The sequence below is a fragment of the Numenius arquata genome, chromosome 2 (genome assembly GCF_964106895.1).
Source record: "Numenius arquata chromosome 2, bNumArq3.hap1.1, whole genome shotgun sequence".
NCBI lineage: Eukaryota > Metazoa > Chordata > Aves > Charadriiformes > Scolopacidae > Numenius > Numenius arquata.
Genome location: NC_133577.1, coordinates 132,287,987 through 132,299,719, shown reverse-complemented (window position 1 = coordinate 132,299,719; position 11,733 = coordinate 132,287,987). Strand labels below are relative to the sequence as shown.

The 11,733-nt window shown below is 71.9% G+C and overlaps 1 protein-coding gene across 1 annotated transcript; it reads right to left on the bottom strand.

The window, feature by feature from the left end:
• Positions 1-376: 376 nt before the first annotated feature.
• On the bottom strand, positions 377-2,516 carry MIOX (myo-inositol oxygenase). The gene is made up of 9 exons (XM_074167788.1): positions 2,358-2,516; positions 2,136-2,216; positions 1,877-2,039; positions 1,714-1,781; positions 1,146-1,255; positions 975-1,042; positions 793-842; positions 577-689; positions 377-485 (listed from the first exon to the last, which is right to left on the bottom strand). Exons 1-9 carry the CDS (start codon positions 2,514-2,516, stop codon positions 377-379), a joined length of 921 nt encoding a protein of 306 aa, XP_074023889.1.
• Between the last annotated feature and the right edge of the window lie 9,217 nt (positions 2,517-11,733).

The window sequence follows — 11,733 nt, the reverse complement described above, 5'->3', positions numbered from 1 at the left end:
AAAGCCTTTGACATTCCAGCCCCATGGCTCTCCCTGGGGCCGGAGGAGGGGTCCTGCCCCCCTGGGGAGGGGGGACAGAGACAGATCCCCTGCCCCTCCCCACTGTGAGACACCACCCCACCCCCCCCCAGCAGGGCTGGGGGCTGTGACCGGCACTGGGGCTATGGAGAAGCAGGTTTATTGAGTCGCTGTGCCGTGGGGTGGGGGGGCCCCCGGTGCAGTGGAGGTCCAGGTGCCGTGGTTGTGGTCCAGTGGGGGGGTCGGGTCGCAGTGCAGTGCTGGTGTCCCAGTGTGGTGCAGGGGTCCTGGTGCTGGTGTCCCCATGCGGTGCAGCAGTGCCGGTGGGGGGGTCCCCGCCGCAGTGGGGGGGTCCCTCTCACCAGCAGAGCTCCCCGGGGCAGTACTTGTCGATGAGGGACTGGTAGTAGCCCCGGAGCTGCTGCACGTCGGGCAGCTCCTCCTGCTTGGTGTAGAGGTCGAACTTGCTGCGGGAGCCGGGGGAATCAGTGCTGGGGGAGGTGGTTCTGAGCCCCCCCCCCCCCCCCCCCCCCGCCCTGGTCCCCCCAGGCCACCCACTTGAGCTCTCGGACCCAGGGCAGCATGCGGAGGTCCTCCTCGGAGCAGAGGTGCAGGTAGTCCCCGTGCGCGTGCCAGGGGTAGAAGGAGTGGAACCGCACCATGTAGAAGGCCTTGGGGGGGGGGGGGAATGACACAGGGATGTGCCAGCCCACCCTCCCCTGCCCCACGGCACTCGGGGCTCTGCCCCACAGGTCCCCCTCCCCAAGCCCTCACCTCCTTGGGCAGGGCGAAGCGGTTGAACTTCATGACTCTGTACATGTACTCTGGGGAGAGAGGGGGGGTGCAGGGCCGGGGCTGGACCCCCGTGTGGGGAGAGCACCCCGAGAGCCCCCACCCCACACAAAAGGGCCCTGCCCCGAGGAGGGGACCCCGGCTCCCCCCGCCCCGCTCCTTACCGTCGTGTCCCCAGGACATGAGGACATTCTCCAGGCCGCAGTGGGGCTGGTACATCCCGTACTCGGTGCTGGGGAGGGAGCCAGGTTGGGGGGCTCAGGGCTGGACCCCTCCCTGCACCCCATAGTGCCCCACAGCACCCCACGGCACCCTGCCTAGAGGCCCAGCCTCACCTGTACAGGGGGTCTTTGGTGTCAGGGTTGTCGTGGAAGGTGGTGTCCCCGAAGACCACGGACTTCTGCACCTTGCAGCCCACCGGGAAGGTGTCTCCCACCACGGCCCACTGCAGGGGGGGGCGACAGGTGTCCCCCGGGGGGGTCCTCAACCCATGGCCTGACCCCGAGGTGTGGGGCAATGTGTGGGGGTCTAACCCCAAGGTGTGGGGTGATGCAGATGGTTCCGACGCCGACGTATGGGGCAGTGTGTGGGGGTCTGACCCCAAGGTGTGGGGTGATGCCCATGGGTCCACCCCCGAGGTGTGGGGCGCTGCAGATGAGTACGACCCCAAGGTGTGGGGTGATGCCCGTGGGTCCACCCCCAAGGTGTGGGGCGCTGCAGATGGGTCCGATGCCGAGATGTGGGCGTCCAACCCTGAGGTGTGGGGCAATGCATGTGGGGGTCTGACCCCGAGGTGTGGACATCCGACCCCGAGGTGTAGGGCAATGCATATGGGTCTGACCCTGAGGTGGGGTGATGCCTGTGGGTCCGACCCCCAGGGTGTGGGGCGCTGCAGACGCTCACCTGGGGCTCCCCGAACAGCGCCAGCACCTTCCCCAGGTCATGCAGCAGCCCCACGAGGTGGAACCAGTCTGGGGGCGAGCGGGGCCGTCACTCCCTGCGGGACGTGGCCCCACGGGGGGTTCCGCGTCGCCGGGGGGTCGGGGGGGGGTGTCACCAGCCCCACCTTTGTCGGGGTGCGCCCTGCGGATGCCTTCGGCCGTCTGGTAGGCGTGAAAGGAGTTGGGGAAGTCCACGTCGGGGTCTGACTCGTCCACCAGCTGGTCCAGCAGCTCCAGCGCCTCCATGGCCCCCATCTTCCGCAGGGAGCAGCTCCCGTACTGGGCGCTCTGGGGAGACAGCGGGCGCTGGAGGGACTCCCCCCCCCCCCCGGGGACCCCCAAGCGTGGTGGGGGGTATGGGGAGGGAGGGTGGGGGGCTCGCACCTTCTTGCGGACGAAGTCCACGGTCTGGTGGGTGTGCATCTGCAGGTAGGTGGTGTAGACGCGGTCCAGCAGCTTCCCCTCCTGCAGTGGGGGCAAGATGGGGGGGGGGGCACTAAGGGGGTGGGAGACACCCCCCCCCCATAGCGTCCCTCCGGGCAGGGACTGTCCCACGGGACCCCCAGAACCCCCCTGCCCCGTCTGTCTGTTCCAGCGTGACCTCACCCTGTAGTTGCGGTACTCGGACTTGGCCTTGCCAGACTCGGGCCCCTCGGGGGGGGTGGCGTCCTGCGGGGGGGGGGGGGAAGGGTGGGCTCGGTCAGTGGGGTGACAGAGAACACCTTGGGGGGATGGGGGACATGTTCCCCCCCCCGCCCCCAGCATATCCTCTGCCGGGGAGTGAGTTCCCCCACTCCTGTGGGGCTGGGGACCCCCTTCAGGTGGTGTCCCTGTGGGGCTGGCACCCCCACTGCAGGGAGGGCATTGGGGGGATCTCCAACCCCCCCACCCCCCCCAAAAGGCACCAGCCCCAGCGCTTTGCTGCACCAGCCCCCACCCTGCCCACAGGGAGGCGCTGTGGGGCTGTGCCCCACGGCCCCAGGGGTGTGTACCTGGGGGGAACCTGCACCCCCACGTGTGGGGAGATGAATGTGGGGGCTGACCCCGAGGTGTGGGGCAGTGTGTGGGGGTCTGACCCCGAGGTGTGGGGCGGTGGGGGGGGGGGTCTACCCCCGAGGTTTGGGGTGGTGTGTGTGGGTCCAGCCCCGAGGTGCGGGGTGATGCATATGGGAGGTCCTCCCTCGAGGTGTGGGGTGACCTGGGGGGGGGGCCGACCCTGAGGTGTGGGGGTCCTCCCCCGAGGTGTGGGGCGATGCCTGTGGGCCTGACCCCAAGGTGTGGGGTGATGCGCGTGGGTCTGACCCCGAGGTGTGGGGTGATGCGCGTGGGTCTGACCCCGAGGTGTGGGGCACGGGGGGTCGGGCCTGCCTGTACTCACCGCCTGGAGGCTCTTCATGCTGTGGCGAGGGGGGGGGTGGGCGCAGGCTCTGGGGCGGCCCCCGTGACCCCCCGGCTTTATCCGCGTGGGGGCAATCGGTCACCAGTTAACTGGCCCCCGGTTAATCTTTGAGCCCACGGCCCCGGGCTCGGGGGGACGCTGCTCCCCGCGGGTGGCCAGGGGACGGTGGGGGGCCCGGCCCCGGCTGGGGACCTCCCGCTGCAGCCCCCCCCGGCCTGGGGACCCCCCACCCTGACCCCCGGGCTGGGGAGCCCCGGCCATGGGTGGCCCCACCAGCGGCTGCCGGTGGCCCTGGACTCGTTGCGGGGGCAAAGGGACACCACCAGCCCCGGCGACCCTGCGGGACGGGGACACGGCGAGACCCCCCCCATGGGGACATGGCGCCCCGATGGCACGGTGAGGGGCTGCAGGGGGGCAGGGGGGGGAACAGGGGTCTTGGGCAGCAGTTGTGGGTCACCACCCTGGCACGGCACTCGCTGTCCGGCCACCGATGGCCACGGGGCCACCAGGGCTCCTGCAGGACCCGTGTCCGGGTGGGCCGGTGGTGACTGGAGTGAGACCCCCGGCTCGGTCCCCGCACCCTCCCGCAGGAGCCCCGACACGTGTCTCCCCTTCAGCCTCCTCCTCTTCTTCCTCCTCCTCTCGCCCTTCACCCTCACCCTCCTTTTCCTCCTCCTCACCTTCCTCCTCTTTCTCTCACCCTTCCTCACCCTCACCCTTCCCTCTCTTCCTCACCCTCCTCCTCCCTTCCTCACCCTCCTCCTCCCCTCACCTTTCCTCACCCTCCTCGTCCTCTCACCCTTCTCCTCCTCTCACTCTTCTTCACCCTCCTCCTCCTCTCGCCCTTCTTCACCTTCCTCCTCCTCCTCTCGCCCTTCTTCACCCTCCTCCTCCTCTCGCCCTTCTTCACCCTCCTCCTCCTCTCGCCCTTCTTCACCTTCCTCCTCCTCCTCCTCTCGCCCTTCCTCACCCTCACCCACCTCCTCCTCTCACCCTTCCTCACCCACCTCCTCCTCTCGCCCTTCCTCACCTTCCTCCTCCTCTCGCCCTTCCTCACCCTCCTCCTCCTCTTCCTCCCCTTTGGCTCCTGCCCAGACCTACTGCCCTTTGCCAGGGCTGTGGGTGCCAGGGGGGTGCTGCTGGCACCCACACTGCGCTGCTGCCCACCCCCCCACACCCCCCCGCACTCGCTGCTGTACCCCCCGTATGACTGTCCCTCCTCTCACTGCTGTGTCCCCCCCGCACGCCTGTCCCCGCAGCGCTGCCCCCCCCCCCCCCCACGCTCACCGCACGAAGCAGCCGGTGCCGGTCACCTTCTGTCACCGGTGGCCGTGGGACGCGGTGCCCCCCGGCTGCCCCGGGCCCCCCCCCGTGCCCTGTTCCCGTGGGAAGTCGCCCCCCGCCCCCAGCACCAGAGGTCACGCTCCTGCACGCTTTATTTGGCACAAAACGGGGTTTCACTCGCTCCGGGGGGCACCCGCGGGGCTCAGCGCCGACCCCCACCCAGCAGCTGGGGGGGCACCCAAGGGGCGAGGAGGGGGGAGGAGGGCCGGGGGTCCCCGCGTGTCCCAGGGCAGCACCGCGCCGGTCCCCGTGGGCTCCCTCACCCCTTTGCCAAAGGGGGGGCTGCGGCGATGCCGGGGTCGGCCCCGGACCTCCCGTGGGGACCCCCCCGTCCCCATCCTGTCCCCATCAGGGGGTTCGAGCGGGAGCCGGGACCCCCAGGAAGGAGGGGAAGAGGGGTCGGGAGCAGCACCCCTGGGTGCTTCCCCCACCCTTGCCCAGTGCTGCTGGCAGGGGGGGTGGGATGCTGTGGGAACGGGGGTGCTCCGGGAGGGGGGGCTGATGAAGTTGCTCCCAGGGGGGGACAAGCGTGCTCGGGGGCTGGGGGACGAAGGTGCTTTTTCTGGGCGGGGGGCTGCACCCAGGGGTCTGGGGGGGCTCCCGGGAGGGATGAGGGGGCAGGAAGGATCAAGGGAGCTGAGCTCCCTGCACGCCCCCTCACCCCCCCCACTGGATCCGCCCCCCACCCACCCGTCCCAGGGCCGAGGGGCAGCCCGGGATTGGGGGGGGGGGGGGGGGGGGCAGGGACCCCCACGGGCTGGTGACTGGGGCAGCACATCCCCATCCCGCCAGGCCATGGGGGTGACAGCATGGCCGGGGTGACACCGGTATTCCCGGGGTGTCACGGCGTGGGGGTACAGGGTCCCAGCCCCCCCCTCTTCCCCCCACCCTGAGCCCCTGGGGGCACAACTTGTCCCCAGGGGGGCCAGGGGCTCTCCCCAGCCTGCCCAGGGGGACTGGAGGGGACAGGAGTGGGGAGGGGACAGGGCAGGAGGGGGGCACAGGCTCCCCCCCACCATTCCTCTGCTCCCCCCATGCTCGGGGACAGCTCGCCACCCCCCAGCACCCTGTCCCTGTGTCACCGCAGGGCTGGGGGACGGGACTGAGGGGGGGGGGGGGGGGCGGGTGCCAGGGGAAGGGGACGGGGAGGGATGGGGACCCCCGAGGTGCCAAACCCGACCTGGGACCCCCATGGGGAAGGTGCTGGAGTGGGGTTCCCCCACCCAGTCCTCGCAGGACCCCCCCACCAGGTAGCCGTGCCACCCTGGGCGGGTGCAGGAGGGGGTCTGGGGTTGGGGCGAGGGGGTGCAGAGGGGTGGGGATGGGGGGGGTGCAGTGGGGTAGGGCCGTGGGGCTGGCCCCCCCCTGCGGCCGTGAGTGCCGTGGCAGGGTGCTGAGCTGCTGCGTCGCGGGGCGGGGGGAGCACGGCCTCTTGCACAAGGCGCCGGCGCTGCTGCCGTCAGCAGGATCCCCCGACGCCCCTTGGACCCGCCGTCACCGGCCCCGGCCACCACGGGCCACCAGGGCCACCGCCGGCCACCACGGGCCACCGCCTCCCCTGGTCCTGTCTGCTCCGTGGGGCTCCGGCCGGCGGCCGAGTCGGGGCGGGGGGAGCCCCTCCGTGGGGACGCTCCCCTGTTCCCGGTGGGGCCGCGGCTCTGCCGGGGGGGCAGCGGGCACCCCCAGGAAGGTGCAGAGGGAGCCCAGCCACGTCTGACTCTGGAAGCGCTTTAGTGGGGGTCCCGCGGGGCGGGGAGCGGAGGGGGAGGGGGAGCACGGCCGTCCACTGCGGTGCCCCCCCTCCCCGCTCACCCGTAGCTGTGGGGGCTGTTGGGGTTCATGGGGGACGAGTCCTGCCGGCCCGACTGGCCCATCAGTTGCCAGAGGCGGTGGCTCAGGTTCTGCACTTGGCAGGTGCCCAGCACGCAGCCCACCCGCAGCAGCTGCCCCTGCGCCAGCCGCCCCGCAGCGTGCCGCCGGCCACGCGGGCCACGGCCCACCGCCAGGCGGTGGCCATGCCGGGGGGCGAGCCGGGGTCCGTGCCGTGGGACGAGGGGTCTGTGCCGGGGGGCGAGCTTCGGGCTGTACCGCGGGATGAGCAGTCTGTGCCGGGGGGCGAGTGGTCTGTGCCGGGGGGCGAGCTTCGGGCCGCGCCGGGGGGCGAGGGGGCCGTGCCGGGGGGCGAGCTTCGGGCCATACTGTGGGATGAGCAGTCTGTGCCGGGGGGCGAGCTTCAGGCCGCGCCGCGGGACGAGGGGTCCGTGGCGTGGGGGGCCGCCGGCCGGCTGCAGCGGGGCGGGGGGCTGCGGTCCTGGGGACTCCCCGAGGAGCGGGGCCGGGGAGGGTCTCCGGTCCGGGGGCTCCCTGCAAGAGAGCGGCAGCGGGGTCAGCGGGGTGGGGGGGCAACGGCAGAGCCATGGCACCGGGGACGGGGGGTGGCTGGCTGTGCCATGGTGGGCCAGGGGGGATGCAGCCCCCCCCGCCTTGCTTGCCCCCCCCCAGCCAAGTCTGCCCCGGGCCAGGAGGAGGAGGAGGAGGAGGAGGAGGAAGCATCGGGGAAGAGGAGCTGCTCCCTGCAGCCGCACACGTACTCCCCGCTCCGGCGTCCTGCCGTGGCGGCACCGGCGGGGGGGCCACCCGCCACAGCCAGCCCCTTCCCCCCCCGCCACCAGTGGGGTTGGGACACCCCCGTGCCCCCCCATCCCGCTGGGCACCCCCCGCAGAGGGGACCCCATGCCCCGTGGGACCCCTGCCAGCCCCATACCGACCCACAAGCACTGTCACCGCCGGGGCCGTGCGGGGTCCCCAAGCTCCCGGGGTCCCCAGGGACCACCCAGGGTGCACAAACAGGGACCCGCAGCACGGGGGTGTCACGGGGACACGGCAGCGCTGGCGGGAGAACCCCGCACTGCACCCCCCCAGCCAGAGCCCCCCCGCACCCACACCCCCACCCCTACCCGCACGGTAACGGGCACACGCGTGTCCCAGTGTGTACTCACTCCCTCTGTACCCCCCTACGCGCAGAGCACACCCACGGCCCCGCGTGCGAGCAGACACGCACGCACACGGTGATCACTAGCCTCACACGCCAGCACACACGTGTCCCAGCATGCACACACACTCCATAACCCCTCTACATGCCAGCACATGCATGTCCCAGAACACACACTCTCCACAGCCCCAGTACATGCCAACACGTGTATCCCAGAAAATACACACTCCTTAACCCCTGTACATGCCAGCACACGTGTGTCCCAGAACACACACACGCTCTATAACCCCAGTACATGCCAGCACACACATGTCCCAGCACACACACACTCTAGAGCCACTATACACAGGCAGGTACACATGTCCCAGCCCGCACACACTCCATAATCCCTCTACATGCCAGCACACACATGTCCCAGCACACACACACTCTAGAGCCACTATACACAGGCAGGTACACATGTCCCAGCCCGCACACACTCCATAACCCCTCTACATGCCAGCACACACATGTCCCAGCAAACACACACACAGTCTAGAGCCTCTATACACAGGCAGGTACACGTGTCCCAGCGCGTACACACTCAATAACCCCTCTACATGCCAGCACACGTGTGTCCCAGCACACACACACACTGGAGTCGCTGTGCACATGTGTCCCAGCACACACACACTCTCCATACCACCAGTACATGCCAGCACACGTGTCCCAGCACACACACACACTGTATAACCCCTCTACGTGCCAGCACACACGTGTCACAGCACACACACGCTCCATATCACCAGTACATGCCAGCACACGCATGTCCCAGCACACACACACTCTAGAGCCCCCGCACACACCCAGGTACACCCAACACCCGGCTGCACACACACACACACGCTCCCCTGGCGCCCCCAGCCCGGCGTGCGTGCACCCCCATGGCGTGACCCGCTGCGAGTGTCCCATGTGCACACGCAGCCCCGCACATGCTCCGCACCCACCTCCGTCCCGCTGGGACACCGGGTGCCAGGGGCTCGTCCTGGCATGGCCACGTCGGAGGCCGGATGCCACTTGGCCACGAGCCACGGGAGCGGGGACAGAGGCCAAATTCCTGCGGCCCTGCAGAGCCGGGAAGCCCCGGGGGGGCCGGCGAGCGCCCGCTGCCCCTTCCCCTCCCGCGAGGTGTTTACAGGAGGCGGCCGGTGCCCGGAAACACCGGTGGCCTCGGCTTTCCCGTCCCGGTGTCACCCGGGCCACGGCACACGGGACTTTCCCGGCCGGCTCTCTTCCAGCCCCGGCACCGCCGGCCCCCCCGCCCCAAGCAGCCCCCGCTCCGGTGGCCCACGGGATGGCCACGATGCTCCCCACGGGGAGGAGGGGGTTCTGCCCCGGCTTCGCCCCCGACGCGGCGGGCGCCCACCTTGGCCGAACTCCGGGCGCATCTGGCGGCGCGTGGGATCCCGTGGGAGCCGGAGCGGCAGCGATCCCACGCCTGGTCCCGAGGCTTCACCACGGGGCACCCACCCACCGCGGGGCTGGCACTGGTGGCACCCGCAGCCCCCCCCAGCACTTCCCACAGGGCTCCCAGCCCCCTCTGCCGTGTTCCCCCCGCCCTGTGTCCCATGGCTTTTGCACCGGCGCAGAGCTGGCACCCACGCTCCCCGGCTGCCAGCACCCCCCCCCGGGCCCCGTGTGGTGGGGTCCGGCGTGAGGACACCCCCGAATGTGGCACACAGCTGCCCCCCTTGCCTCCCCCCCGGGACCCCTATGCCTTAGGGACCCCCACGCCCCAACCCATGGATCTGTGCCCGTGCCAACGCGCTCAGCCCGTGCCCGGTGTTGGGGTGCCCTGCCCCCCCCCCCCCCAGTCCATCCCATCACACTCAGGGCAGGGCCCCCCCCTGCCCCGCACCCCCGGGAGCGGCGCCGACAGCTGCCTGCGGCGCCGGGAATCCCTCCGGAGCCAGAGACGGGCTTCCCATGGGGCAGGCACGGCCCAGACCCGCTCCTCAGGCACCAACATGCACACGCGGGGCCTGCGGATGCACACGCATGCACACACGCACAGGGCCTGTGAATGCACACGCATGCACACACGGTGCCCACAGCGGGATCAGTCCCGGCCCCAGGTGCCTCCTTCAGCAGGAGACCCTGCCCCCCCCCCCTCGCCTTGCACATGTGTGTAAGCCACACACGCACCCTGAGCTCTTGCACACGTGTGCAGGCACACGCACCCCTGGGTCCTTGCACACGCACCCCCTGGGCTCTCACACACGCATCCTCTCCATCCCAGCGTGAACTGAAACCTCGTCCAAGCCTTGCACACCCTGCCCGCCCTGTGCACACGTGTGAACACGCGTGTGCACAGGTACCGCTCTGTCCCCTGTGCCCCCCCCAAGCCCGGCTCGCCGTGTCCCCACAGCCCTGGGTGCATCCTGCCCCCCCAGCACCATTCCCCCCCGGGATGTGGGGGAAAGCCGGGACCCCTCACCCCGCTCCCGCCACCTCGTCCCCTCGTGCCCCCCCGGTCCCCATGGGCGCCGCAGGGCTGGGGTGCGGGTGGGAGATGGTGCCCAAGAGACCCCTCCAGCCCCTCCCACCACCCTGCAGCCCCCCCGGGACCCTGCCCACAACCTGCCGCAGGCCACGGATAGCAGGGCTGACAGACAGACAGACGGATGGACGGACGTGCTGCCCTGCCCAAACCCCGAGGGACCGAGGGCAGGCGGCTGCGGGACAGACGGACATGGGGGGGCTGGGGCAGGAGCGGGGGCACCGAGCCCCCCACCCAGGGCTGGGCCGGGGGGCGTGGGGCAGTCGGGCCCCATGGGAGGGTGCAGGGGCAGGTGGGGGGGGGACAGAGCTGCCCTTGGGGGGCTGCGGGCAGGGGGGGGGGGGCAGGCAGGGGTGCACAGAGCTGTCCCGGGCGGGGGGGGAACAGGTTGGGGGGGCACAGAGCTGCTGTGGGCAGGGGTGCAGGCAAAGCGGGGGCACAGAGCCTCTCCAGGCAGGGGTGCAGGCAGGGGGTGCAGGCGGGGGGGGGGGCACAGAACTGTCCCAGGCAGGGAGGGGCAGGCGGGGGGGCACAGAGCCGCTCCGGGCAGGGGGTGTGGGCAAGGGAGAGGGGGGGCACAGAGCCGGGCAGGGGTGCAGGCAGAGGGTGCGGGCACAGAGCTGTCCCGGGCAGGCGGGGGGGGGCACAGAGCTGTCCCGGGCAGGCGGGGGAGGGGGGCACAGAGACACTCCGGGCAGAGGGGCAGGTGGAGGGTGCGGGTGGGGGGTGGCACAGAGCCGGCCCGCTCAGGGGGTGCGGGCAGGGGGAGATGGGCAGGGGGGGCACAGAGCCGTCCCGGGCGGGGGGGGGTGAGCACGAGAAGGGGGGCACAGAGCAGCTCCAGGGAGGGAGGGGGCGCACAAGGCGGGGGGACACAGAGCAGCTCCGGGCAGGGGGGCGGGCGGAGGGGGGGGACACACAGAGCCGAGCCGGGCGGGGGGTTGCGGGGGTGGGTGCGGGGTCCCGGCTCACCTGCGCTTGGGCGAGCGGCCGTGGGGCAGGGCCCGGCCGTGGGGCAGCTCCAGCAGACACAGCACCAGGCTGATGCAACCCAGCGCCAGCGGCGGCGGGGCTCGCATGGCGGGGCCGGGACCGGGACCGGGCTGCGGGAGAGAGACGGACCGGGGCTTGGTGCGGGGCTGGGTGCAGGGCTGGGTGCGGGGCCGGGTGCGGGGCCGGCCTCGGCTCGGCTCGGCTCAGCCCCCCCCCACTGCCCCCCGCTCCCTCCATTGCCCAGCCCCGGCCCGGCCCGCAGCCCCGGGGGGCGGTGCGGGGTCCCCCGGGCGTCCCCACCGCCCCCCGGCCGTACCTGGGCGGAGTGCGGGGGTTCGGGTGCGGGGCTCAGGTCGGGTCCGTGCCTCGCTCGGCGCTGCCGCTCCCCGCCCCGGGCCAGGTTAAATATCGCCGGGCTCGTCGGGCGAGGAGGAGCCGAGCGGCCGCGGGAGGAGCCACCGGCGGGGGGGGGGGACAGCCCCGCACCGGTCCCGCACCGCCACCCCCCCCCCCCCCGAGCCCGCTTCCCGAGACCCGCCCGGCCCCGGGACCCGGTCGGAGCGGAGCTGGGACGGGATGGGGGGAACCATCCGGAGGGGGCGGGATGGGATGGAGCTGGGGGAGCGGTCCGGGGGGGGGTCGGGATGGGGGAGCCATCCAGGGAATCGGGGCTGGGGCTGATGAGGGGGTCAGGGTACCCCCAGCCCCCTGCCCG